General features: G+C 59.9%; 1 protein-coding gene across 5 annotated transcripts in view; it reads right to left on the bottom strand.

Annotated features, from left to right (window-relative positions):
- RPS6KA2 (ribosomal protein S6 kinase A2) overlaps positions 1 to 23,985 on the bottom strand; it is a 303,443-nt gene that overhangs the window by 16,928 nt on the left and 262,530 nt on the right. For all 5 annotated transcript variants that reach the window (XM_032338508.1, XM_032338510.1, XM_032338513.1 and 2 more), the window contains 4 exons: positions 17,983 to 18,047; positions 9,241 to 9,343; positions 6,932 to 7,062; positions 5,782 to 5,907 (listed from right to left, as the gene is read on the bottom strand). In XM_032338508.1, the coding sequence (XP_032194399.1) occupies positions 5,782 to 5,907; positions 6,932 to 7,062; positions 9,241 to 9,343; positions 17,983 to 18,047 (425 nt within the window). The remainder of the gene's footprint in view (positions 1 to 5,781; positions 5,908 to 6,931; positions 7,063 to 9,240; positions 9,344 to 17,982; positions 18,048 to 23,985) is intronic.

Genomic DNA, 23,985 nt, shown 5'->3' with positions numbered 1-23,985 from the left:
TCTGCACCCCTCCAGCTTCCTCTTCCCAGGCTCCCCCCCGGTGCTCCCCTCCTGGGACACTGAGTCCTGCGGGGAAGTGGGCCTAGCGGCCGTCCAGAGGAGGGGCTCCCCGGCTTGCTGCGTGCCCCGGAGGCGGGGCATTTCCACGAGCTTCTCCCAGGACCAATGTCAGGAGTGCACACGGGGGTCGGGCATGCGGCCGTTCACAGGATTTCACAGACGACTTCTCCCGTACAGTTGATTTAAGCAAATGGCACAGCGAGAGGACTCTGAGTTTTCCTGCTGGAAAAAATGAACATTTCCGTGCCCATCAGTTTTCCTTCTAAAAATAAGCTCTATTCATGTCAAACATTTGTCTCCGTCCGGCTGCGTTTCTGGTGGCTCCAGCGTCCACATCAGAGCATGAGCACAGGAGTGCAGAGGCTCTTGTAACCGCCTGTGGGGACACAAAATGGGCTCCATGTCGGGACAGCCTGCCCAGCCCCCTGCGGACATGCATGGGCACCCAGAGTCATGGGCACCTCCGCTTTCTCCAGTTACACCTTCACTGGAACCAAATGGTCACTAAAACCACGCATTTTCCCGGCAGATCCCGCGGTTGGGCTGTGACCTTCCTGCTGCCCAGCCGCATTTGCTCTGTGTGGCGCTCTCAGGCTTTCCCGGTCTGGAGGTCGCAGAAGGCAGGGGTTGGGGGGAGCCGGAGTGCAGCTTTCGGACTCCAGCCCTTAGAAGCGAGGTCCCCACCCTAGGGAGGTCACGGGTGTGTATGCTCGGATGTCGGTGACTTTCCCACTTGCGGGCTGAGTGTCCTTGCGTTGTTGACGTATCGGTCTCTGTGCCCCCACGGCGACGGTGACGTCGTCCCCCACGGTGCCATGACCATCATCGGACCTAACAGGCAGAGCACGTCGAGTCCGGTGGCAGACAGCGAGCGCCGTTTGCCGTCATCACCATTGTCAGAACCGGGGGAGAGAATGTGCGTAAGTCCGACTTGTCTCATGCCTGGGGCTCCTGGGCCCGCGAGCTTCAGCTGTTGGACTGTTGGCTCCTTAGGAATCCACTGATGTTTGTGTCTCGAAACCAAGGATGGAAATAGCAAAAGCAGTCCCTCGGGTGTGCACGTGAGGTCCATGCCCTGGACCAGGGGTGTGCACATGAGGTCCGTGCCCTGCGACCAGGGGTGTGCACGTGAGGTCCGTGCCCTGGGGCCAGGGGTGTGCACGTGAGGTCCGTGCCCTGCGGCCAGGGGTGTGCACGTGAGGTCCGTGCCCTGCGACCAGGGGTGTGCACGTGAGGTCCGTGCCCTGGACCAGGGGTGTGCACGTGAGGTCCGTGCCCTGGACCAGGGGTGTGCACGTGAGGTCCGTGCCCTGGACCAGGGGTGTGCACGTGAGGTCCGTGCCCTGCGGCCAGGGGTGTGCACGTGAGGTCCGTGCCCTGCGGCCAGGGGTGTGCACGCGAGGTCCGTGCCCTGGACCAGGGGTGTGCACGTGAGGTCCGTGCCCTGCGGCCAGGGGTGTGCACGTGAGGTCCGTGCCCTGGACCAGGGGTGTGCACGTGAGGTCCGTGCCCTGGGGCCAGGGGTGTGCACGTGAGGTCCGTGCCCTGGACCAGGGGTGTGCACGTGAGGTCCGTGCCCTGCGACCAGGACACATCCCAGTCACAGTCCGCAGACGCCGTCCGGAACTCTCTCGAGAGGCACCTGCACAGGCTTCTGAGAGGCTGAGACATTTACGGACACTAAGGCAGCTTTTCCACGGAAAATGAGCTCCGATAGGTTCCGAGGCACCTTCCCTTCCACACAACGCCAGGAACTCTTCCTTTGATACGAATTGGCTTCCCGGGCTGTCGACAACACGTCCAGCCACAAAGACTCCAAAGCAGAACGGAAACCAACAACGCACTTACGCAGTTCACGTGCAGCAAGTACAGCACCTGCCGTGGGGAGGACACGGACGGTTCTTTCTGTTCAACGAAACCTCTCCCCTTCACCTGCCGCTCAGACCCGGTCCCTTCTGCACATCGTCCCTGGTTTCCTGTTGCCCTTATTTTAAACAGAAGGTGCCCTCAGGCCTGGCCGTCAGTGCGGCTCGGTGTCACGTTATTTAAAGTCCTGCACACCCGCGTCTCCTCTCCGGCCTTCCCGGGCTGGCTGTGAACGCAGAGCTGAACTGGGGCTGTGCACGGGAGCGCGAGCCGTTTGTCTCTGGAAAGTGGCTCCGCGGGCGAAGAATGTACAGCCATCAGTTCAGCTGTCACGTGCTGACAGAGGGAAGAGGCTTTTCCATCCGGTGCCTTAGCACTAGGCGGGCGCTGGAGGGACAGCCTACGCCGAGTCAGCCCGCAGTGGGCCCTCGAGGAGGACAGGGGCCCCTGCCTCACTGCCCGAGGCCGGGCGCTCCCGGTGCAAGATCCCGGCGGGTCCAGCCTTGTTTGCTGGAGTGGGCGGGAAGGACCAAGCCTAGGGATTCAGACTCTGCACCAGCACGGAGCCCCCACTGCGAGCACTCACGGGGCTAAAGGCTGGTGCCTGCTGGCCGGGCCTGCCCCACGCACTTGAAATGCTGCACAGGAAGCTGCCGCGCAGGGTGACTGCAAACCCGTCACTCTGGTCGACTGGGGACACACTGGGTGGAGAGGTTTAAATACGGCCTTCAAGGTCGTTAATGTGATGACAGAGTAATTATAGCGGCAAAATCAGGAGCCCATAAAACAGAGAAATAAGCTTAAAGCAAAACACGGTGATATTTCCAAGATGTGAGAGCTAATGCATCCTGCGCTCCAGGAGGCCCCCCTGGTGGACCCCGCCCTCCTCGGGGAAGGCCGTGCCCTGGCAGTTCCCGCTGCGCCCGCCAGAGGGCCTGCCCTGCCCGAGTCGAGCGCAGGAAGCACCGGGCTCCCAAGGTCCTGCGATGTCATCCTGAGACCAGGAGCAGAAGCAAAACAGAGAAGGCGTCCACCACCCTCATCTCCCAGACTCCAGCCCGCTGGAGTCCACCTGCAGGAGACAGCCGCCCCTACCCCCTGCCTCAAAGGATGCTTTAGGCTGAGGTTCTCAGCCGCAGCACTGCTGACATTATGGGCTCGGAAATCCAGGGACCAGGACCGCGGGAGGGGCCATCCCGTGTGGGACGCTGTGCTGCGTTCCTGGCCTCGGTGCATGATAAACCAGGCGCCTCAGACATTGCAGTGCCCCCGGGGAGGCAGCAGCACCAGCCCCCCCCCCCCCACTCAGTATGAATGCCCCAGGCGGAAGCCCCTGCCCCTGGCCACAGTCCTGCTGTCCATCAAGGTGGCTGCAAACCTTTTTCTGCTCCTTACTCAGTGGGGTGGTCTGAGTCACCCATGCAGGCAGCGTGCACGCGAGAATCTCGCTCGCGCATGCGAGAATTTGCACGGCCGGGTCTGCTGGGGGCTCGCGTGCGAGCCGGGGTGCGGGGCTGAGCTCAGCAGCGGGGCCTCAATGGGACGCCTGTTGACCAGAGGTCCAGCTCGCATGCCAAGTCACTAAAGGCCGCGCTCTCTGTGCTGGGCTGCTGAAAGCCATTCTTCATTTTACAAGTTCTTCTATCTCCAAGTGGGGACACGGTTTCTCTCCCACTGGTCAGCTGACACAGAAAAAGGCCAAAGAATATTTCCATTATGTTCTACCTGGAAAATGCTGACGAGACAGAGGAGCGAGCTGTAGGATGTTCCATTTTGGTAACGTGTGGGTCCATCCTGAAAACGGAGCTCTTTGCCTTGAAACGCCCGCCAGCTCCTTCTCCTTTGAAGCAAACCCAAACCGGGACCCAGAACCTGACTGCTGCCGTCCCAGCAAGCAGCGGGCACGGGCGTCCGACCCACCTCTGGGTGGCGGGGGCTGCGCGGTGCAGGGCCCAGCTCCTCCCTGCGCGTGCGGAACTTAAACACCTTACAGGCAACACATCACCACCCAGCGCGGTCTCGGGGAGGCTGGGGAAATCCTCAAGTCCGCCAGCTCACTGTCCAGGGAGCGTCAGGGCTCGGAAGAAGGAACAGGAGGACCCGGCTTTCCGGGCCACGGCCCTGTGCCTGGCTTCTGGGCCCTGGGCTGAGATGCCCCAAGTTCCCAGTGCAGCGTGGCCTCAGCGAGTGGTGGGGACAGAGGCGAAGCCACAGAACAAAGCCGAGTTCAGACAGTGCATTTATGAGGGCGCCAGCCGTGGGGACAGTACGGGAAACACACCACCGCCTCTGTCAATGGGAGATTTATTTTCAGAGGCACAAAACGCAGCTGAGCGGCCTCACAGAGGCCGGCTGTGTTCTGGAAGGCAGCGTGGGCATGGAGCCACCCGGACAATGCGCCGTGTCTTTGTGCTCCCTGGAAGCCGCCCTTGTCTCCAGGACTGCGGCCGGTCTCCTGACATGGCTTAGGAATTCAGCCATGAATTCCTTGAGAAACGACCGAGGCAGAAGACATTCCCCGATGGCCACACACGCACGTGAGACGTGTGTGCCCTACACTCCGGGGTACGGATGCAAGCCCCCGCCTGGGGCCCACCACAGGCGCACGCCCGCCTCTGGCGCAGCGTCTCCACAGGCACCCGGGGCTTCCACGCACGCACGCCTCAGAACGCTCCCAGGGACTAGGAGACACGAAACTCCTCATCAGCTCAAGTCTCAGAAATGCACGGAGCCCCGCACACCCGTTCTGCAGGGGTCCCTGCTGGCGACGCCCCTGGTTCCCCGGGGTCCTGTCAGTCCTGCTGAAATACGGGGTTGCACAGACTCTCGGTGCTTGGCTGTCTTTGCAACCCTGTATTTCATTCTTTCTGGCTGGAGGACTTCAGGGTACATCTGTCCACAAGCCAGCAATTTCCAACCCAAACTAGACCAAAGGGCTAGTATGGGGGGGCTCGTGTCTTTTTTTCTTTCTTCTTTTGACAGAGTTGAACATTTTCTCAGTGCAAGAAGCAAGGGGCATAGGTGACCCGTGAAGGAATGGGGTCCTCCCCCGGCAGGCGTCATTTTGAACAATGTCTTCTGAGCTTAGGAAGGGCTCCTTTTACCCTGCCACTGCCAGACATGCTCCGTATGTGCCCCAGTGTTTGGCGAAGGGCACGCTGGTGCCACGTGGTATAGACACGTCTGGGTCTGGTCCTGCTGATGCCGCAGGCTGGACCCATCTTCTCCAGAGTCCCGAGGTCAGTGTGCATTAGAGCATCTCTGGCTGTCTTGTGCAGAGAATGCACAGTTTACACTTTTTACATAAATAAGGTTATACTTTTGGCCAGAAGCTTTTGCTCTAGTGCACATCACCAACCAGAAAACTTAAGAACCTGGTGTTTGGGATTTCCATATCGGATATCAAATCGAGCAGTAATTACAGAAGCTAAGAGTATTATGTAGAGACTGGGTTCTAGATGATTCTGAATAATTATTACTATCTACCACCAGCTCTCTGTTTAAGTCTGCATAGACATTACCGGTTTATGCCTTAGACATTTCTTTGATTTAATTTTTGGTGACTGTAGCTCACCCCCACCCCCGACCCCCTCAAACAACACGGCTCCTGTCACCCAGTTGTATTTTCCAAAATACGGAGCACCCAAATCTTTCATTCCAGGGTATACTGTACATAAAGCTACGAAAGGTGGTCAGTACTTAAATGTTGGATAAAACTGAAAATATTCATGATCCGCAAAATAAGTTTTGAACGGGTAACCCAGTGTCACAGCAAACTGTAGTCCGTGTTATTCGAGCTTGTGGGACGGCGTGCAGAGAGGAAGCTGGCCGGCTCACGCGCGTATGTGCTCTTACCTTCACGGCGTACTCTGCCTCCGTAGCTTTATGCACACATCGCTTGCACACGGAGTAGGAGCCCACCCCGATGTCCTCCTTGATCTCATAGCCGTCGCTGAAGTGGATGTTGTTCCCGTGTAACTGCTGTGGAGAGAGCCCAGGACGGGGCTGCTGTCAGAGCTCGCGCGGCAGAGGCACCCAGGGCACGGGCAGCAAGGGGGGGCCCGGATGGCGCACCGGGGCCACAGAGCGAGCCCAGGAGATAAGGGGGTTGTGAAGGTCACGCAGCCGGTCAGCAATGACTCCAGATCTAAAGCTTAACCTTCTGGGCGTGAGCTTAGTTTTCAGACCATCCAACACAGAGTCTGAGACTCTGGAGGCGGGAGCACAGAAGGCTGCCGGCGATGAGTGTGTGGCTCTGATGCTTGAGGTGGAGCAGTGTCTGGTGTCCACATCTACAGGGGCTCACACCCCGTGATGTCCCATCGCAGCCCCCCTCTGCCGTGTGCATGAGCCTCCACCCATGCACTGAGAGCACAGATAGAAAACCACCACTTAGCCGCCATTCACGACGGCACATGGCGTACGCTGTCACGTCAGGTGTCCCCGTTAGACACACTGTGGGCTCCCTAACGGCCCCGGAGAAAGATACATGGAAATCTAATGCCACCTCATCTTCCCTGACTTTGTCCTTACATAACATACAATCACAATTCTTTCTTAGAATTCTCTGCATCTGGTTTCACTTATTGGGTGGAAAACTCCTTCTAAAAATGTCATCTGAATCGATCTCCCCAACAGTACATTTCAGAACAGGAAGCGGCTCCCACAAAGCCAACCAGTCTCTTGGGGGAGCTGACTCAATCCACACAGCGAGGACGCGCCTGTCTGACCCCTGTGGGGGCCGCAGCCACAGACACACCCCAGGGGCGTTCTGACCAGAACTCTTTCCCCTTCATGAAGGTGGAAGCAGAGCAAGGGTCGGAGGCACGGCTCTGCTCACCAGGAGACTCGGGGACGCCCGGGAGGGTGGGAGCAGAGCGGGGCCCCCTGGCCCCGGCACCAGCACCCCGGGACCCCGCCCGGCTCTGCGTCCACGTGGACACAGGCTGGAGCCCCGCCGCCCACACCTGGCGGAGGTGCGTGCCGCCGGCGGTGCGGGGATTACCTGCACGATGGGGTGAACCGCGGCTTTGAGCAGATCCTGCTGCGAGGGCTCCCGGACCAGACTCGAGGCCACGAAACTGAATCCTCTGAAGAGATGGTGTGCGTTGGCGCTGGGGGGCACGCCGGGGGAGTCTGCAGGCGACAACGAGACCGCTCAGCCTCCGGGACGGGCTCCCTGGTTGGAATTCTCCAACCACTTTTGCTTAACTGAGGACAGCACGCAGTTTGCCTTTGTGCTGGGCAGTCCCTCAAGTACCAAGGACACAGAAAAATTGTTCTTTGCACTTAAACGTTAATAAGAGGGAGAACTTTCTAAGCACGTGAGCTCAGTGCATGGCTGTGCTGAAGGGTAACGGACTGTGAAAGGGGGTACCCCGCATCCTGTCGGCGAGATCCTGCCTGCGGAGTGGGAGCGCCTTGCGCTGGGCTTACCGTCTTCTTCTTTTTAAGATCAAGCCAGCACTCAGGCTGGTTTCCATCCCCTAATGTGCGTGAGTCAGCTGCCCGCTGGAGAGTGCGCTGGCGAGAGCCGCCCGGAGAAAGTTGAAAAAGCCCTCAAACGTCCTCGTCAGAAACACCCACGGAATCATCAGAGTTCTAAGTTTTCTCTTATCCAGCTAATGTGTCTGCTTTTTAAGTACTGCGCCGAAAATCAGCACCCTGCACGATTCTCAAGCGTGTTAAATTCTACTTATGCCACTTGTCACTCAGGCGTGACCCCGGCACCCACCGAGTGTGGGCAGTGGTGGTGACACCACGAAGACCCACCTGAGCCCCCGCCGGTAGGCCTGAGCCCGACCGCCGCGGCTCGGTCCGCGCAGGGGGAGGCAGCCCTGGTAGAGCAGGCATGGCAAGGTCATTCCGAGGCAGTGCGTATCTGATCCGCAAAGTCTCCATTCACGAATGAAAATGCAGCAGTTCAAGTTAATAGACCTGCTGTCCCCCAAAAAGCACACACACTCCCCAGCAGCTGTAAATGAGCCTCTTGGGCTAGGCTCCACGCCAGCCATCAGCCGGGCTGCGGCTAATTCTCCAGGATAAGCTGGGATTCTTATCTAAAGTCCTAAGGAGGGATTCTTATCTAAAGCGCTAAGTAGGACACTGGAGTGCCCTGGGGGTTCAAGACTGCTTAAGGTTGTTGGATCCCCTGGGCTTTGGTGGAGACCCTCAGGGCAGCGCACGGTAGTGCAGGGCACTTCGGGAGAAGACAGACCTCAAAGCTGAAATTCTGTGCAGGAAAAAGGCAGACAGCAGGAAGCAAGCCGGGGCGCGGAGCCCTGGGTCTGGAGCGGCTTGGCGCCCGCCGCGCCTCAGCTCTGCTGTCTAGCAGCACATCGTTTTCAGAGTCTAAAAACGACTCGGCGGAAGCTTCTGGGTTTTAATTAAGCTTCCCTAGTCTAGCACGGTGGGGATTCATTTCCCAGCACCCACAGCCCAACTCAAAGGAAACAAAGTGGACCCTCTCTCCCAAGTCTCTCCACGTAGCGTTGTGTATCTGACCGTCTATTTGTTTCGTGATTATCCCTAAAAGTCATAGGAAATTTCAAGTTCGGAAGTAGTAAGAACCCCCAAAGATAGGAGATCTCTTTTTATTTTCTTCACATAACACCATTCCGTAACATACACTGACTGACACGGACTGACCGTGTTCCCCCACAATTGGTAGTTTGAAGCCCGACCCCTCCGCGTGACTGTCTTTGGAGATGAGGTCTTTCGGCAAGTCATGAAGGTTAAATGAGGTCAGGAGACCTGACCCAATGGCCCTGGCGTCCGTGTAAAAAGCAGGTGAGACAGCAGGGACCACGCTCTTCCTCCTCAGCGCAGAAGAAGGCCGCGGGAGGCCGTGTGCCAGCCGGGAGGAGAGCCCTCCCCAGGAGCCGAAGCGTCTGCTGGCCATCTGCGGCTCGGACCGCACAGACGTGGTCGGCGGCCTTCCTCTCCCCACAAACCCTCTGACTATGGGAGGGGCTGGCACTGCCCGGAGGTTCCCTGCTTGTGCGTGCCTGAGAGGAGCGGCCCCCGGAACGCAGCTCAGAACAGGAGACAGCAGGAGGGGGTTCGAAGAACCCTGGGGGACTCCAAACCAGATGTCACCGGGTGGGGGACCGAGAATCGGTTCTCTCACCTAAAGCTTAAAGGTGGAGGCGAGAGAACAAGAGAGTCAAACAGAGCCGGCCGGCACCCTCCGTGGACGTGTTCTGGAACACCAGACCCTCAGGCTAAGTCGCGTCCCTAACTGGCTGGGGAGGAGGAGGAGGAGAACCGGGGTAGGACAGAACTCTGGGCTGGCGCCTCGCCGCCGGCACACACCTGTGGGCGTCCGCGCTGTGAACTCGGGGTCAAAGTGGAAGGTGTCCTCGGGCCTGCCCACCGCTGGTTTGAAGGGCGGCTTGATCTCCTTCCTGTACAGCTTCTGCGGGGAGAGCAAGACAGGACGCTGAGGACCACGGACCACCTGGGGAAGACGACGTGCGACGGCAGAGCCAGCGGCTTGGAGGGAGACGGGCCTTGCACACGCCGCCGGGGATGCACCCATGGCCGGCTCTCTGGGATGCACTGAGTGGGTTCGGACACACGCAGAACGCCGTGTCTGTTACGTGTTTTTATCGCGGAAGGTGTCGGATAGAGCTGGACGCTACCAAAGCCATGACTAAACCATGAGGAGTTGGACACCTGCTACGTATCCTCCATTGAGGGCGATATGAAGTTTTCAACCTTTCTGGGGGGCAGAATGTTTTTCTGAAGGATCTAACCACCACCCCCCCCCCCCCCCCACTCCGGGAACAGCAGGGAAGAGCCCCTGCTGCCTGGCACCCTCCTCCTGCCCTGCCCTGGCCACCGTGGGGCCAGCGCCTAGGGGATGCTGGGATGGCCCCCAGCTAGAACGAGCCAGGTCCTTCCTCACACAGCCCAGAGCCCGTGACCGGCACTTCCAAGTCTCCAGATGGAGACTCACGCTTCTCCAGAATGGCCTGACCTCTACTGCACAGAAACTCCAGCCCCCCACCGCTTCCCTCTGACACTGGCCTTCTTGAAAACGCCTTCCAACCCGGTGATATTGTCGCCTTAGGCAAGGCAACAATGTGTTGTTCTGGGGAGATGCAACATCTGGGAGAAAACCGTGTGGAAGCCTGGGAACGAGGTGGATACAGCCACGGAAGGGCCAGAAGGGGGTGTGGGCAGGTGAGGGACGCTGGGGCGGGTCAGGGAGGGGATGGAGAGGCACGGGGGCCTCAGGCCTCCACCCTGGCTGAGGCTGGGGGCGGGCAGCCGCAGTGGGGACTTCAGAACGCCCCCATCCTGGGTCGCTCGGTGGGCCCGGGGCACGGAAGTCATGGCGCTGGCCCGCGTGCAAAGATCCTGGTGGGCTGGTGCATGGGCAGCAGGGCTCGGACACCAGGAAGGGGGTCTGGCTGCAAACATTTGGCACGAGTTTTCCCAGTTCTGCCTGATCAGAGGGGACCCCCAGGCACTTTCTTGGTGCTTCCGCTCAGCAGGCCTGGAGACAGGGACCCTGATGGCTCAGAAAGCGGTCGCAGTGGCCGCCTCCCATCTGTGCTAAATCTCTCCATAACACAGAAAAGCCGCTTTTATCAGCCTGTCTTTACAGACAAGGAAACCCAGGCTAAGACAGGTTGGCTGAGCTGTGTGGGGTCAGGAGTGAGGGGGGGCCAGCGGCGGAGGACCCGGCATCCTGACCCCCTGTTACAGCAGCGCTCAGAGTGAGGGAAGGTCCAGCTCGGGCAGGAGGGCGCGAGGCCCCGATCCCTGCTGGGAGCACACCCTTTTGGCAGCCGAGGTGGTGGTGGGAAGTGCCTGGAGTGATGGTTAGAACAAAAGCCGGACACAAAAGTGTCTGGCCAGTGACCGCCGGCTCCCCCCTGGTTTAACGAGCCGCAGGTGTGCACAGGACAAAGCTCTGGGTGTGCCCCTGAAGCCACCAGAGGACAATGTCCACCCTCGAGGATCTGCTCATTTCTTGCCCCAGGTGAACAGATTTCATTAGGAATTGATTTACTCTGTAGGCTCTTTCCAGAAATAGAAAGACGCTACTTTCCGCGGTGACGCACTCTGGGGTGGGAACAAACGCCCCTGGTGTCTGCACCTGTCAGAGCAAGTCGCACGAGGACCGGCGAGCTGCGCGCTCCGACTGAAATGCTGCCGTTACCGAGACCGGTGGCCCCGGCGCAGCCCCGTGGGGCTCAGACCCTCCCTGCTCGCACCGGCCATGCTCCCGGTGTTAACCAGTGTCTGTCCTGCTCCAGGAAAACTCTCATCCTCTCCCAGGGCGGTCATGCGTTCTCCTGCTATTGGGGGGTGGGGAGGGCGGTGGTGGGAGCAGAGGGAGCGGGAGGGGAAGGTGGGGGACGTCCCAACCAGAGCCCCGTCTCCCACCTTACGCACTTCACTGACGTGCACACGGTGCGGGCTCTTACTTAATCCCAACGGGAGGAGAGACGTTTGCCCTTGGAGCTGAAGGTCATACATTTCAGCTCCTCTTCCGGCTCTGGTTCCACCAACACAGGGACCCCTGGGAGCAGGAGGCCAAGACCTGCCCCCAGCCTCAGGCTTTCCCGTCGAGTCAGTTTTGCTCCACGATGGAACACGGTGGCACCTGGTGGCACCTGGAGGCATCGGCGGTGAGGACCGGGTGTGTGTGCAGGCGCCCAGCGGGTAGAGGCCGTGGCGTCCCTCTCCCCTCTGCGGCGCTCGGGACACCCAGGAGCCTTGCTTCCCGTCCGACCACCAGCAATATAACTGTGCACCAGCTTTGATAAGAAGCAGGGCGGGGACGTCGAGGTGACGTTCCAAGTTCCGTCACTCCCTGCAGAAGCCTGCCCAAGTCCGCTCGTTGTCCTGCCGCCCCTCCGGCCCTCCCTCCCGCGGAGGGCGACAGCAAGCCTTTGAGAGTCCAAGCGGCCCAAGAAAGCACAGGTGCCTTGTCTGACCAAGCTGACCCTCGGGGCCACATGCCTTGCCCCAGACTCCCCGCCCCCCCACCCCCGGAGCAGCACAGCGGCCCAGGTTGACTTCCTGGGGAGACACCGCTTCCCGCTTTGCAAGTCTTCACCGTAAAGAGAGGGAATTCAGAACCGCATCTGTCCTCCGGCAGGGGTCATGCCATGCACTTCGTCTGGGTGGAGACAACTGCACCTTCAACTCAAGCATTGAGCGGTGACTCGGGAACAAACATGGATGTGCTCCCTCCTGGCTTCCCCAGCCCCAGGACGCTTATGCCTGTGGGCGCGGCGGAGAGTCCTCAGGACGCTTATGCCTGTGGGCGCGGCGGAGAGTCCTCAGGACGCTTATGCCTGTGGGCGCGGCGGAGAGTCCTCAGGACGCTTATGCCTGTGGGCGCGGCGGAGTCCCAGGTCCCTCCTTCCCACCACACGCCCAGCCCGGGGCATTTCCCTAGACCAGTCACAGACGCCGGCCATTGTATGGCCGGACTTCACCAGCCTTGTGCATGCGCACACCTGCTTCTCCTCGTGCTTTCGAACCGCCTCTGTAAGCTGCTGTTTCATTTAGAAGACCCTAACTGATGGAAGCGAGAGCATGGGAGAACCCACCAAGGCCTTCCCTGGCAGGTCCCTTGGCCCCAGAACACCGCTCCCTGGTCTCGATCTGCCTATGAGCATGGCCTGTGCAAGGGCTGCGCCAGAACCCCACCCTCCCGGTCCCCAGAGGGCTGCAGTTTCATCCTGGTTCCCAACAGGGAGCAAAGGGCTGCCTAAGGCACCCCGTGCCCTCCACACTGGACGGCTCCCTTACGCAGTCTTAAAGACGGTTGGTTTCTTCCTGTTACTGGGTAAACTTTTGGAAAGAGTTATTACACAAGCTTTCTTCCCCTGAATCTAAGCCAGGAGAGGGTTTGAGGTTTTAGGGAAAAGGTCACCTTGCTTCTCATTTTGAACCGTGAACCACCGTACGAGGGTTAAATTGGGAACAACTGGCAGCAGCATTGTGCATAGGCTTAGAGCTTGACGAGATGCATTGTCATTCTGACCCAGATTCCCCTCTCTGAGCCTCTAGAACAATCCATCCCACACTGATGGAAAGAGAATGGGGTCTCACGATCAAATTCACCGGGCACTGCTTTAAATCGTCTTGCTTGTCCCCAGATCTGAGCATGACACGAGTGGTAGCCACAGGGGAACGAGTCACACATCAGGCCAGGATACGCCGGGAGGCTCGGAGCAGGTGCACCAGGCCTATTTATACTGGGACGACCTTCCGATGACGGGGGGGGGGGCGGAGGGGGACGACCCTGGGGTGCGGTGAGAACCAGGGGCGCGGTGAGAACCGTGACGGGCAGTGCCGTAGGAAGCTGCTTCTAGTTCGGGGTCACAGACCTCACATCTGCTTCCTGCAGGCAGCTTTGGTTCCAGGCATCTCAAAGTGAACATTCTCTAGATAGGAAAGGGCACAGCTACAGATTACTCCTGAAGCAGCACTGCAGAAATAATGGGGAGTGGTGCCTGGCTTGTGGGGGTAACAGGGGGAATTCAGATGGCCCCAGTGCACCCAGGGGGATCTGATGGGTCGGTGGCCCACGCAGCTGGACTCTGTCTATACGGGCCCCCCCCCTCCCGCCAAAAGCCGCTCCAGCCACGGCGTCTGGACTGACCACACTGCAGAGCCGGGAAGCGGGTACCACCGAACGGAGGGTCCCATCGGGCTCCACGAAAGGAGGAGCTCTGTTGGCATATTGAACGTGGGACGAAAGTGATGGCAATCTTCCCACCGAGCAGTGGGAGGCGCTCCCTCTCCCCTGACACAGGCGCTGAGATCCTGGCCAGCGGCCAGCCGCTCCCGAGAACTGAACCCCAAAAATCCACTCAGCACAGGCTTGTGGGCAGGAAGACTTCCCTCTGCTGCTGCTGGTACGCATGTGTGGCCGGGCGGGGGGCTCTGGCCCACGCTGCCCCTCATGCACGGACCCTGGGCTCTCTTCTCACTGCCCTGTGCCTTGGTTTCCCCGGGCGTCCTTCCAGAGCTCCGAGTAACCACGCTTGGAAGGGTCAGGAATGAAAGAGAAGAACTGGAGGGAGCGCTCCTAGACCCTGTACCCGTCGTCACGACGGGTCCTGAACGGTACAGCCAAGTCCCAGCCTCTGCCCGCAGGTGTCGGGCCCACGGCCAGGGGCGGGAGGTCCTCCTCGGGTGTGTGTGGGGGATCCTGTGGCCCGCAGCGATGGACTCGCACGCAGCGACAGGCAGAGTAAGGGGCGTGTGTGTGGGACACCCCGGGACCCCTGCCCAGGCCTCGGGGCTGTGACTGTAATTTCTCATGTGGTTCAGGAGACCGAGCGGCTTTCAGGAAGAGCCAGTCCCAGCGGACGTGTGTTCGCTGGGCTTTGCGGGCAAGTCTGGCAGAGCAGACGGACACGGGCAGCGGCCCCCATCTCCCCGCATTCCGCTCCGGCAGGTCACCTGAAAATTTCTCCCGGCAGTTTTGGGTCACAGAGGGAAGCAAACAGTGAGATAAATATCCTTACACTCTCCGGGCGGATCCCGAGGCAGGCTCTGGGTTTGCGCGCCCAGGCAGAAACCACACGGGTCTGGGGAGGGCTTTGTGCGGTCGTCCCCGGCCTCGGCCGGGCACAGGGAGCCTCTGGTAGTCACAGTTTTTGTCAACGTTACTGCGCTGTGGTTTTCTTAACTAAGCTGCTGAAACAGAGTGGGCACATCTGGACGGGGAGTTCGGAACATTAGCCCCTGGACACCTGCCGATGCCTTGTATTTTCGTGTCCGCTTTCTCCAGCACAGGTCGGCCGCTCGCTCGGTGAATGGCTGGGGCCCGAGGCTGGCCGTGGCAGCCGGCGGCTCGCAGCTCACGGGTGGGTAGGAAGGGTGGAGATGGGGGTCGGGGACACTCATCTGCTCTCCGGGAAGCCCGCAGCAGCACAGACAAGGTTGCGGTCCCGAGGAGAGCTCTGCTAGGAGCGTCTCGCCGCACCTGTCAGCTCCTGCCCCCGCTCTCCGATGGCTCAGGCTCACCGCACACGCCTCTTCTGTGGCTGGACCAGACGCCTGCCTGCAGCAGTCCGCTGTCGAGACCTGGAGGACGGCTGTGTTTTTCCCCTGCCACAGCATGGACCCCCTGCTCATTCTCCTGGACGTGGGCAACTGCCAAGTACTACTTAGGAAATAAGTGAATTTTCACTACAGTCGGGACTCAGCTCTGTTCTCCCTGAACCATTTCCCGGCTGCCTGCGTTCAGGGCTTGGGAAAGAACCCTTCCATTCCTCTGTCCCTGCCTCACCGTCCGCGGGCAGATGTGGAAGTGACAGTGAATGTGGCTGGTCCCCATGAATCTGAAGGGCCTCTCTCAGGAACAAATGAAGTTAAACGCTAAAAGCAACGAAAGTCTGATTTCAGTCTGATTACTTTGAAATGGTTCGGCACGCCACCTTCTTCGTGCAGACGTCCAGGGACGGTGTTCGCCCTGGCAGGGACCTTGGCCCCAGAAGCGGAGATGAAACCAGCCGGGCACCGGGGCTGGTCTCCCCGCGGCATGCCCGCCGGTGCGGCTCCTAACGCCGCAGGGAGACGCTGGGCTTCTGCTCCCAGCTCCCATGAAGCACATTTTCCGGGCTTTCCGGGATGCACGTGAGCCCAACCTCTGTAGTGTTCAAGGTCATCACGGTGCTGTGAAAATTCCAAGCATCCCACAGAGCTGTCTGGGCACCCCCTCCAACACCCCCGTCTTCGGGGCGGCACCCCTTCTTGGCTGAGAGAAGCATCTGTCCACAGAGCTCGCAAGCAGCCCCTGCCGAGCCAGGCTGCTGTGCGGAGGGGTACCGGGGCCCCGGGGCCCAGCCTCCCCTCTCTCCTGGCTGCAGCCACAGATCTGCATCCCACAGGGTCCGGCCCCGGCCCCAGCCATCCCGTGCTCCTGTTTTCTCGTCTGCTGTGTCGGCAGGGGCTGCGGTGCCCCGGAGAGAGAGGGAGAGCCGTGGGTCCCGTCCTGAGAGCCTCTCGCTCGCTCCCTCACTCATTCACTGTCTGTCAGGGGCCCCTTCGAAGCTGGCTGTCTCAGAGCCCGGGGGACGTCTCGGGGACGTCTCTAGGACGTCACTAGGACACAGCCGGCTGGCCCGAGACCTCATCACAACCCGTGGGACAGAGCTTCTGTGCCGGGTGGAGCTCAGAACTAATCGGGAAAGATCCTCAGGCAGCGCTCTGTGCGTGGAGGGCGGCCCAGCTCCTCCGAAGCCTGCGCTCCAGGAAGCCGAGGAAGGAGAGTCCGCAGAGGGGAGCGGGCAGCCGCTTTGATTCTCCATTTCCACTTCCCACCTTCCTGGACGCAAGCTGATGCCGACCCGGCCCTTCAAGCAGGCTCGTACCCCTGGCGGGGAGGTCACAGGTGTGCCAGCCTCTCGAGCGCCAATCTCTGGTCTCGGTGTTGGAAAGGATCCCAGCCCTGTAAACGCTCCGTAATCAGAACCACAGAAGCGGGTTTTAAGGAAGCTGGTGCTCCCCGGGTGGGACGACTTTCAGAAGGGGGCAGAGGGGTAAGGTCAGAAGCTCTGGGAACAGCCGGTTCCATCCAGCTTTGGGGCAGCACCATCTCCGGGTAGTGAGCCCCGGGGCCGGGCGGGCTGTCACGGTGCCGCCGCCGTTGGAGCTTGCCGAGGGGACAGGAAGAAGACAGAGAGCTCACAACCTCCGTCCTGGAGAGGACGTTAACCTCATATATGTGCATATCCTGTTAGCATCTCCCAAGGTTAATTAGCTCGGGACACGAAGCCCCGGATATGCCTGCTGTGTGCACCTCAGGAAAGGACCAGAAGACACTGCCAGCCGTGGACGAATGCCCTCCCTGCACACAAAGCCCAGCAGTGGCCGCTTCCCATGCTGACGGGTCCTGAGGCGGCTCCAGGAAGCTGGTGGCAGTGAGACTCGGGACCCCTTGGCCAGCGGCCAGTGGCAGGGTGGTGTCGACCCGGAGAAGAAAGCAGAGGTTGGACGTGCGATGGGCCCCCTCCCCTACCCAGGGACATCTGGGCCCCAAGTCTATGACCAGTAGAATGCCTGCGAGGTCACTTCAGGCAGAGCCCCTCAGATCTACACCCCCGCCCCGCTATAAATCCCACCACCCCGGCTGCTCACACCTGAGCCCCATCTCTCCCCCCGGCGGCAGAGCCTGAACCTGTGGTCCCTGAACGCATCACCATGGAAGTCCTCCTTGTCGCTAACAAGTGCGGCCAGTGACTTTGTCTTTAACAGTCTGGACGTTTGTTTTCTTACACGACTCTGTGAGAGCGCCAGCCGCGTAGGCCTGAGCCCAAAACCAGAGACCGGGAGGGCCTCCCAGAGCCCAAGATGCCAGGCCCTTAGCATGGGAGAGGCCTGTGCAGCCTGGCCCAGTGGCCTGGAGACCCCCAGGGGCCCAGAGACCTAGTGACCCCACATCCTGGAGACCCACAGGCACCCAGAGACCCAGAAAACCCGCAGCCCAGCAGCGCAGTGGCCTGGAGACCCACAGGGGCTCCAAGACCCAGAGAACAAGCAACCCACGGGCCCAGCGGCCAGAGACCCAGAGAACCAGCAACCCAGAGGCCCAGCGACTCCATAGCCTGGAGAACCACAGTGCCCTGAGACCCAGAGAACCGGTATCCAGTGGCCTGGAGATGCACAGGGACCCCGAGACCCAGAGAACCAGCAGCTCAGTGGCCCAGCGGCCTGGAGATCCCCCAGGGGCTCCGAGACCCGGAGAAGCAGTACCCAGCCGCCCAGCGACCTGAGGGGCTCCTGCACCCTGTCGCTGAGCGACAGTGACCCCTGCTCTGTCCTTAGTGGTGGGGGCGGTTGTGGGGTCATCAGAAGCTGTCTCTGAAGTGTTAAAGGGCTCTCAGGCCCGGTGCTGCAGCAAGGGTGGGCCCTGGTCTGTGCCTGTAACATGCCAGGCTGTTCCGAAGGCCTCTGAGAGGGCAGCCCGGCCGGGGGACAGGGCCACAGGACCCTCTGGTCTGCACCAAGATTGTGCACCCCGCACCTCACCTCCTCGTCACCCGTGTGAGCTGGGCATGGCGACGCGCGACTTACATTCCAGTCTATGGTCACAAAGAAAGGGTGCCGCTTGATCTCCTCCACTCCGTCAACGCCAGCGCCTGTCGCGAGGACAAAGCAGAGGTTAGCCTCAGAACAAACCCCTGTTTCCATGACTCGGAGCTTCTGCCCGGCGGCCTGAGGGGCGGCGGGTGTCCAGAGTGCCTCCTTAGGTCTTCGTCCTGCGGGAAGGGCCCCTGTTCACCGGACTCACAGCCCACAGAAGCCACGTTCTGCCCTGCAGGTCTGTAACAGCACCAGGGACAGGGGCAGGGCAGGCTGGAAGCTTCCCACTGCGGGGGGGGGGGGGGGGGGTGTGCCAGGGAAACAAGAGGGGGAAGCTGGAGGGAAGCTGGACGCCATGACAGGCCGTCACAGCCCAGCTACATGTGGGCATCCATCCCTCCCTCCAAGTAGGCACATCCCCGACATGGGGCTCAAACTCACAACCCTGAGCAGATCAAGAGTCACATGCTCTACCCTCCGAGCCATCCAGCCCCCCCGCCCCTGCCGCTGCCCCATCAAAGCCCACGAACGCTAGCTCAGGCTGGCCTTCCGGGAGGGGGACATGCGGGGGGAGCGGGAGGGCAGGCTGCAGCACCGAGCACCTTGTCCGGTGCTGGCGTCCACACCTGGCCGCGGGCCCCCAACGACGGCACGTCAGTACTTCTGCTGGGTCTGCTCGCTGTGCGGCCTCTCTTTCCTCTGCTGCTTACGTTAAATCCTGGGACGGGGGAGCAGGCGCGGGCTGAACTGCAGAGTGCGGAGGGCTCGGGGCAGGGAACCTGCTCTGCCCGCTGTGGCGACATCATGACACGTTTGCGGGAGCTGCACAGGCAGCGTGAGGCCTGACGCGGACGCTGCCAACAGGGGCTCATCCGTTAAAGTGAACACGCGCACTGACATCAGCTTGGGCTAGGGGACCTGCCTGGGGCCGGGCGCGGGGTGGGGGGGCGGTGCGAGGGAACTTGCTGTACTTCCTGCTCCATTTTTCTGTAAACTTAACACTGCTCTAAAAGTAAGTCTGTTATTTCAGGAGAACCCAAAGTCTCAGGCCCTAAGAGCTTTGGGTTTTCTCCAGGATGGGAAGGCAGGAGAGGAGCCTCCGAGCGCCAGGGAGGGGGCCGGGGGCCCGGGGATGCGGGAAGAGAGACGGGCGGCATGGGCCAGGCCACCTCCAGCCAGCTCCTGTCTCAGGTCTGGGGACGGGGGGGCGGGGGGTTCCGTGTCACGTGGTTTGTGAGACACAGACTTCCCGGTACTGCACCCCAGGCTCTGTAGGCCCAGGCGCGCTGTAGGTCAAGGCCTGGTCTCTCGGGCTCCCGTTCGGCCGGCATCCCAGGAAGGTGCCGCTGGTGGCCGGCTGGGACGGGCGGGAGCAGGAGCAGGTGTGCGAGACCGGGAAGCCGCCCCAGCTGATGATCAGAACCAAAGACGGGGTCCTGGAAACCGAATTTCTAGCTGGTTGGTCGGAATCACAGGGGATGCCCCGGGCGGTGGGACAGAGCCCGGGTCTAGGCCAACCCTGGGTGCTTAGTGCCAGACACCCAAGCTGGTGTCTCCTGGGAAGTGAAGAATTTGTGGGTGTGGAAAACCCATGCATCTGGTTTCAGAAGGGTCGGCACGAGTAGAGAACGACGCGTTCTATCCTGCGAGGACCTCCTCCTGAGGACTTCTCTGGTTTCCCAGTCGGGCCCTTTATTCCGAGATCTGAGCCCTGCAGCCAGCAGCCCGTGAGAGGGACCCGAGCAGATGCTCTCGGGAACCGTGGAGGACGGGTCGGCGGCCTGACTCCCAACACGGTCCCCCCTGCAGCCCGTCCCGTGGGCAGGCCTCCTCCTGAAGACCAGAGCTCTGGACGGAAAATGCTCCTGGTCCTGAGGATCAAAGTTCCGGATCTCAAGCCCTGTTCCCGATCTTAGCTCTTCTTTGGTGCTTCTGGAAGCGCCGTGGGTCTGTCAGAGGTGGGTGGGCACCGGCCGTGTCACCCATCAGCTACACGTCTCCGGAGAATCCACACCGCATTCCGCACCCGTTCCATTTCACCCTCATTCGTCATTTGCAAATACGTGGTCTGGGGCAATTTAAGCCCAGCAAGATGCACAGGAACTGAGCTTTGGGTGCAACTCCAAATTCTGCACCGACGCATGCTGGTTTCTCGGTGACTCACCCCGCGCGTTTTTATTTGCAGCTTCTTTCTTCTGCTGCGGTGAGGTTGGTGCTTTGAGGCCTCAGCAAACAGTCAACAGTGAATTAATTAACACTTCGGTTATTACTAAAAAATTAGAGGCGTTCCAAAAGGAGAAAATGTGAAAAAGAAGGAAAATTTCTGCACACAGTTCTTTAAGGCCCACGTCATCCCTCCTGGGCACACGTGGGCATTGTCCTGGGTTCCGGTGTGACTTATCCTCCCCTGAAACCAGGTAAGCAGGTTGTTTTGTACTGATGACCCCTTTCTATGTCAGCTGAACTCGGGTGCCAGTGGGCAGAGCTCTGGGTGAGGAGAGTTAGGGACGGCCGTGCCAACCCTCCGTCACAGCTGAGGCCGTGCGGTCCGACCCGAAGTCCCTCCTCCTGTCCCAAGCCAGGGTGGTCCAGATGGGTCGCACAGAGTGGACAAGGGCAGGTACTTACAGACAGGAGAGTCCAGAACCAAAGAATGATCCTTGTCTCTTATTAGGCTCGGTGAGTCTTCATGCAGTCCGCCAGTGTCAGGTCAAGATGGGTTAAAAAGTTCAACGGAGCGGCTGATTCACGAACTCACAGTCTCCAGAGCATAAGCACGTCTGGCCCCGCGGTCCCTCTGCAGATGGGACTACCCCAGAGCGGTTCACGGGGACCCACGTCTCATGCTTCTGCACGGTGGTGGAGGGCGTCACCTCGCATCCAGCAGGACTCGCTTCCGTCCGCGCACGTCTGTGAGCACGTCCCCCGCCTGCACTGGGGGCTTGCCCTGCGGCATCGAAGACAGTCTGCCCGCTGCTCCACAGCCCTACAAGGCGACCTCCTTCACGGGGGAGGCGGGTGGGGGGGGGTCAGTCGTCCCCTGGCTTCTACCGTCTCGGTAGATCACTCTCCAAAGGCTTTGGTATCTGCCTCAGACATTTTCATTGTTTCTTCACTTCCACAGACAGCGCTGGGACGTGGACTCCGAGGCCCTCTGAGATGCTGCCGAAGTGTTCGCTCTGTTGTTTCTGGGCCACACGGCATCCACTATAAATTCTCTTTTTTCAATTTTTAATTTTAGTTTTTTTACGTGTCACCTCTATCCGAAATGTGGGGCTCGAACTCACAACCCCGAGATCCAGAGTCCCACGTCCCCCCGGCGGAGGCAGCCAGGCGCCGCTCACGTTGAATTCGTGGCGCACGTTCCGAACAAGCTCACTTCCCGCTTCTGCCCCCGCACCCCCGAGCTCCAACCGACCGCCCGCCGTCATGTCCGGGCTGTCCCGCCGGGGACGTGAACACGAGGTCTGCTTCTTACCGCTTCACCGCGTACTCGGTATCCACACGTTATGTTTCCCCGTTCTGAAGTCGGTCGCTTGAAGATTTCATTCACTCAGGGTTTAAAACGTTGGCTTGGCGGTGGCTCCGAGGACTGGTTTGAGCGGACCCGAGAACTTGGTCTTGACCACACTGTCCAAGGAAGCAGTGTGGCCAAGCGGTCCAGATGCGACCCCCGCCCCGAACCCGGGCGCACCGATTCTCTCCGCGTCTGCGTGGATTTGTGTCCTGCACGTCAGGCACGGTTCCATCTTTCTGACTGTGCTACGATGTAGGCACTGCCGCCCCTCAGCTCGCAGACAGGGAAGCCGGCCCAGAGAGGGGCATCCATCTGCTTGAGGTCACTCGTAAGTAAGTGCCAGGCAGCGTGCAGGCCTTTGCCCGTCGGCCCAGTGCCGCCTCCTGAGGCTCCTCACGAGTCCCCTCTCTGAGACCACACCTGCCACCGTCCGCGTCCCAGCAAGCCTCTCTCCTGTCCAGTGAGCTCTGCCTTCTCCCCCTCTCTCTCCGTTTGCTGCTTCCTCGGCGAACGCCCGTCTCTCTCTTCTGCTTCACTGCAGCCCCGTGAGAAGGAGGACCCTGCTTGTGCTCCACTGTGTCACCAGACCCAGAGCCTAGAGAGCACTGGCGAGCCCCACGCAGGTGTGGATTATTTCTAGATTACATACTGCACACTCCCTCTCCTCCCTACTAACGGGTCCATAAGGTCCGCGGAGAGGAGTGAGAAACGGGCTTGGAGGTGCTGAGGGAGGCAGGCAGGCACCAAACCCCACTCAAGCTCGTCTTTGTTGGAACCCCCGCAGCTGACCGGGGAGGCCGGCTAATAACACAGCCATTTCCAATCTCCCATCCCTTGAATCCTGATACTTTTCCCCCACTTTTAGTTAGAAGTGCCATTCAGTAGTTTCTAGTCAGCAAGAAGTCTGGGGAAGTCCCAGGGTTTGAGGAAGGCTTTGCCTTCCTGATAAGAGAGGCAGACACAGCTGCCCTCATCCATTACCTCCTTTCAACTGAACGTGACATCTGGAGCTGTGGCAGCCACTTTGTGATCACAAGGCACTACTCATGAGATGAAAAGGCAATGCCCTAAGGATGGTAAACTAAAAAGATAAGCAAGTCTGGGCTTTAACCATGGTTTGGCTGCCCAGCCAATGTTTTTAACCCTGTACTGCCATGTGACTTGCAACTGCAAGAGAAATGGACTGCAGTTTGAAAAATTAAATTTGGCTTAAATAAAGTTACTTAAGTGTTCTGTGCTTTGCAACTCTAAGTAATCTTACAGGTATACTCCCTCATGAGCAAATCTGAGTGTCTCTCTTTCCCCACCTGGAAGCCTCTCGTGAGGATTTCAGTGAGATAATGATTTTCGTAGTGCAGTGCTCCACGCACACCACCGTCCTCCCCGGGGACTGAGGCCTGGGAAGCGGAGTAAGCTGTTCAGCTGGTTGGTTAAAGAACCACTGGGGCAGAGGAACAGGAGAGCCGCCCCTGGATGTGCAGAGAGGCCGTGTGCACGCTGGCTGGAGAAGAGCACTGGGGCAGGGGTCACAGAATCAAAATGCAGGCGCTCCCAGGTGTTGGGACCCAGCACTGGGGCAGGGGTCACAGAATCAAAATGCAGGCGCTCCCAGGTGTTGGGACCCAGCACTGGGGCAGGAGTCACAGAATCAAAATGCAGGCGCTCCCAGGTGTTGGGACCCAGCACTGGGGCAGGGGTCACAGAATCAAAATGCAGGCGCTCCCAGGTGTTGGGACCCAGCACTGGGGCAGGGGTCACAGAATCAAAATGCAGGCGCTCCCAGGTGTTGGGACCCAGCATCTGGAAGGCCAACAATACAACACAGGGACTCCGACTGGGTGGACTTGCGGTGGGGGGCGGTCTGGAAACGACTCGCAATGACATCTTTGTGCTCTCCAGACTCGGAAGCAGGCAATCTGCAGGTGAAGACTGGCCAAGCTGCAGTGGGGCTGGCCCTGGACGGGGAGGGGGTATCTTGGAGTTGCTCCCACTCGGACGGAGACAGTAATGAAAGGTAATCAATTCATTCACGATCCGGAGAGTCAGATCAGCAATTGGCAAACAATTAGGATCTTGGTGTGGCTTTTAGAGACAAATTAGAGGGAGTGACGGTGAACAGACGAAATCGAGGGATACATCTGCTGTTTGGTTCCCTCTCACAGTTAAGAAGCGCGGCCACCTCCTCCCCGGAAAGCAGAGCGATGAAGGGGAGGGCCTGCTCTCTCTTGGGGAGCCCCCCAGGCCAGGCTCCATGGGATTCGATAAAAGTGCAGCAAGACAGCAATTCCCGGACGGAGCGGCTAATGGAGGTCCCCAACTCCCCGTCTGTGTTCCTGGGGCCGAGTTCTCCTGCTGTCCCCGTGACCCTCACCCGCAGGACAGGGTGGCTCTGTGGTGACGGGGGCCTTGCTGGCGGCAGCCCCACGACAGATACAGTGGAGAGAGCACGGGACCTTCTGACTCTCCGGAGCTGCTGT

This window comes from Mustela erminea, chromosome 4 (assembly GCF_009829155.1).
Source record: "Mustela erminea isolate mMusErm1 chromosome 4, mMusErm1.Pri, whole genome shotgun sequence".
In the NCBI taxonomy this organism is placed as follows: Eukaryota; Metazoa; Chordata; class Mammalia; order Carnivora; family Mustelidae; genus Mustela; species Mustela erminea.
This window is presented reverse-complemented; position numbering and strand designations above follow the sequence as displayed.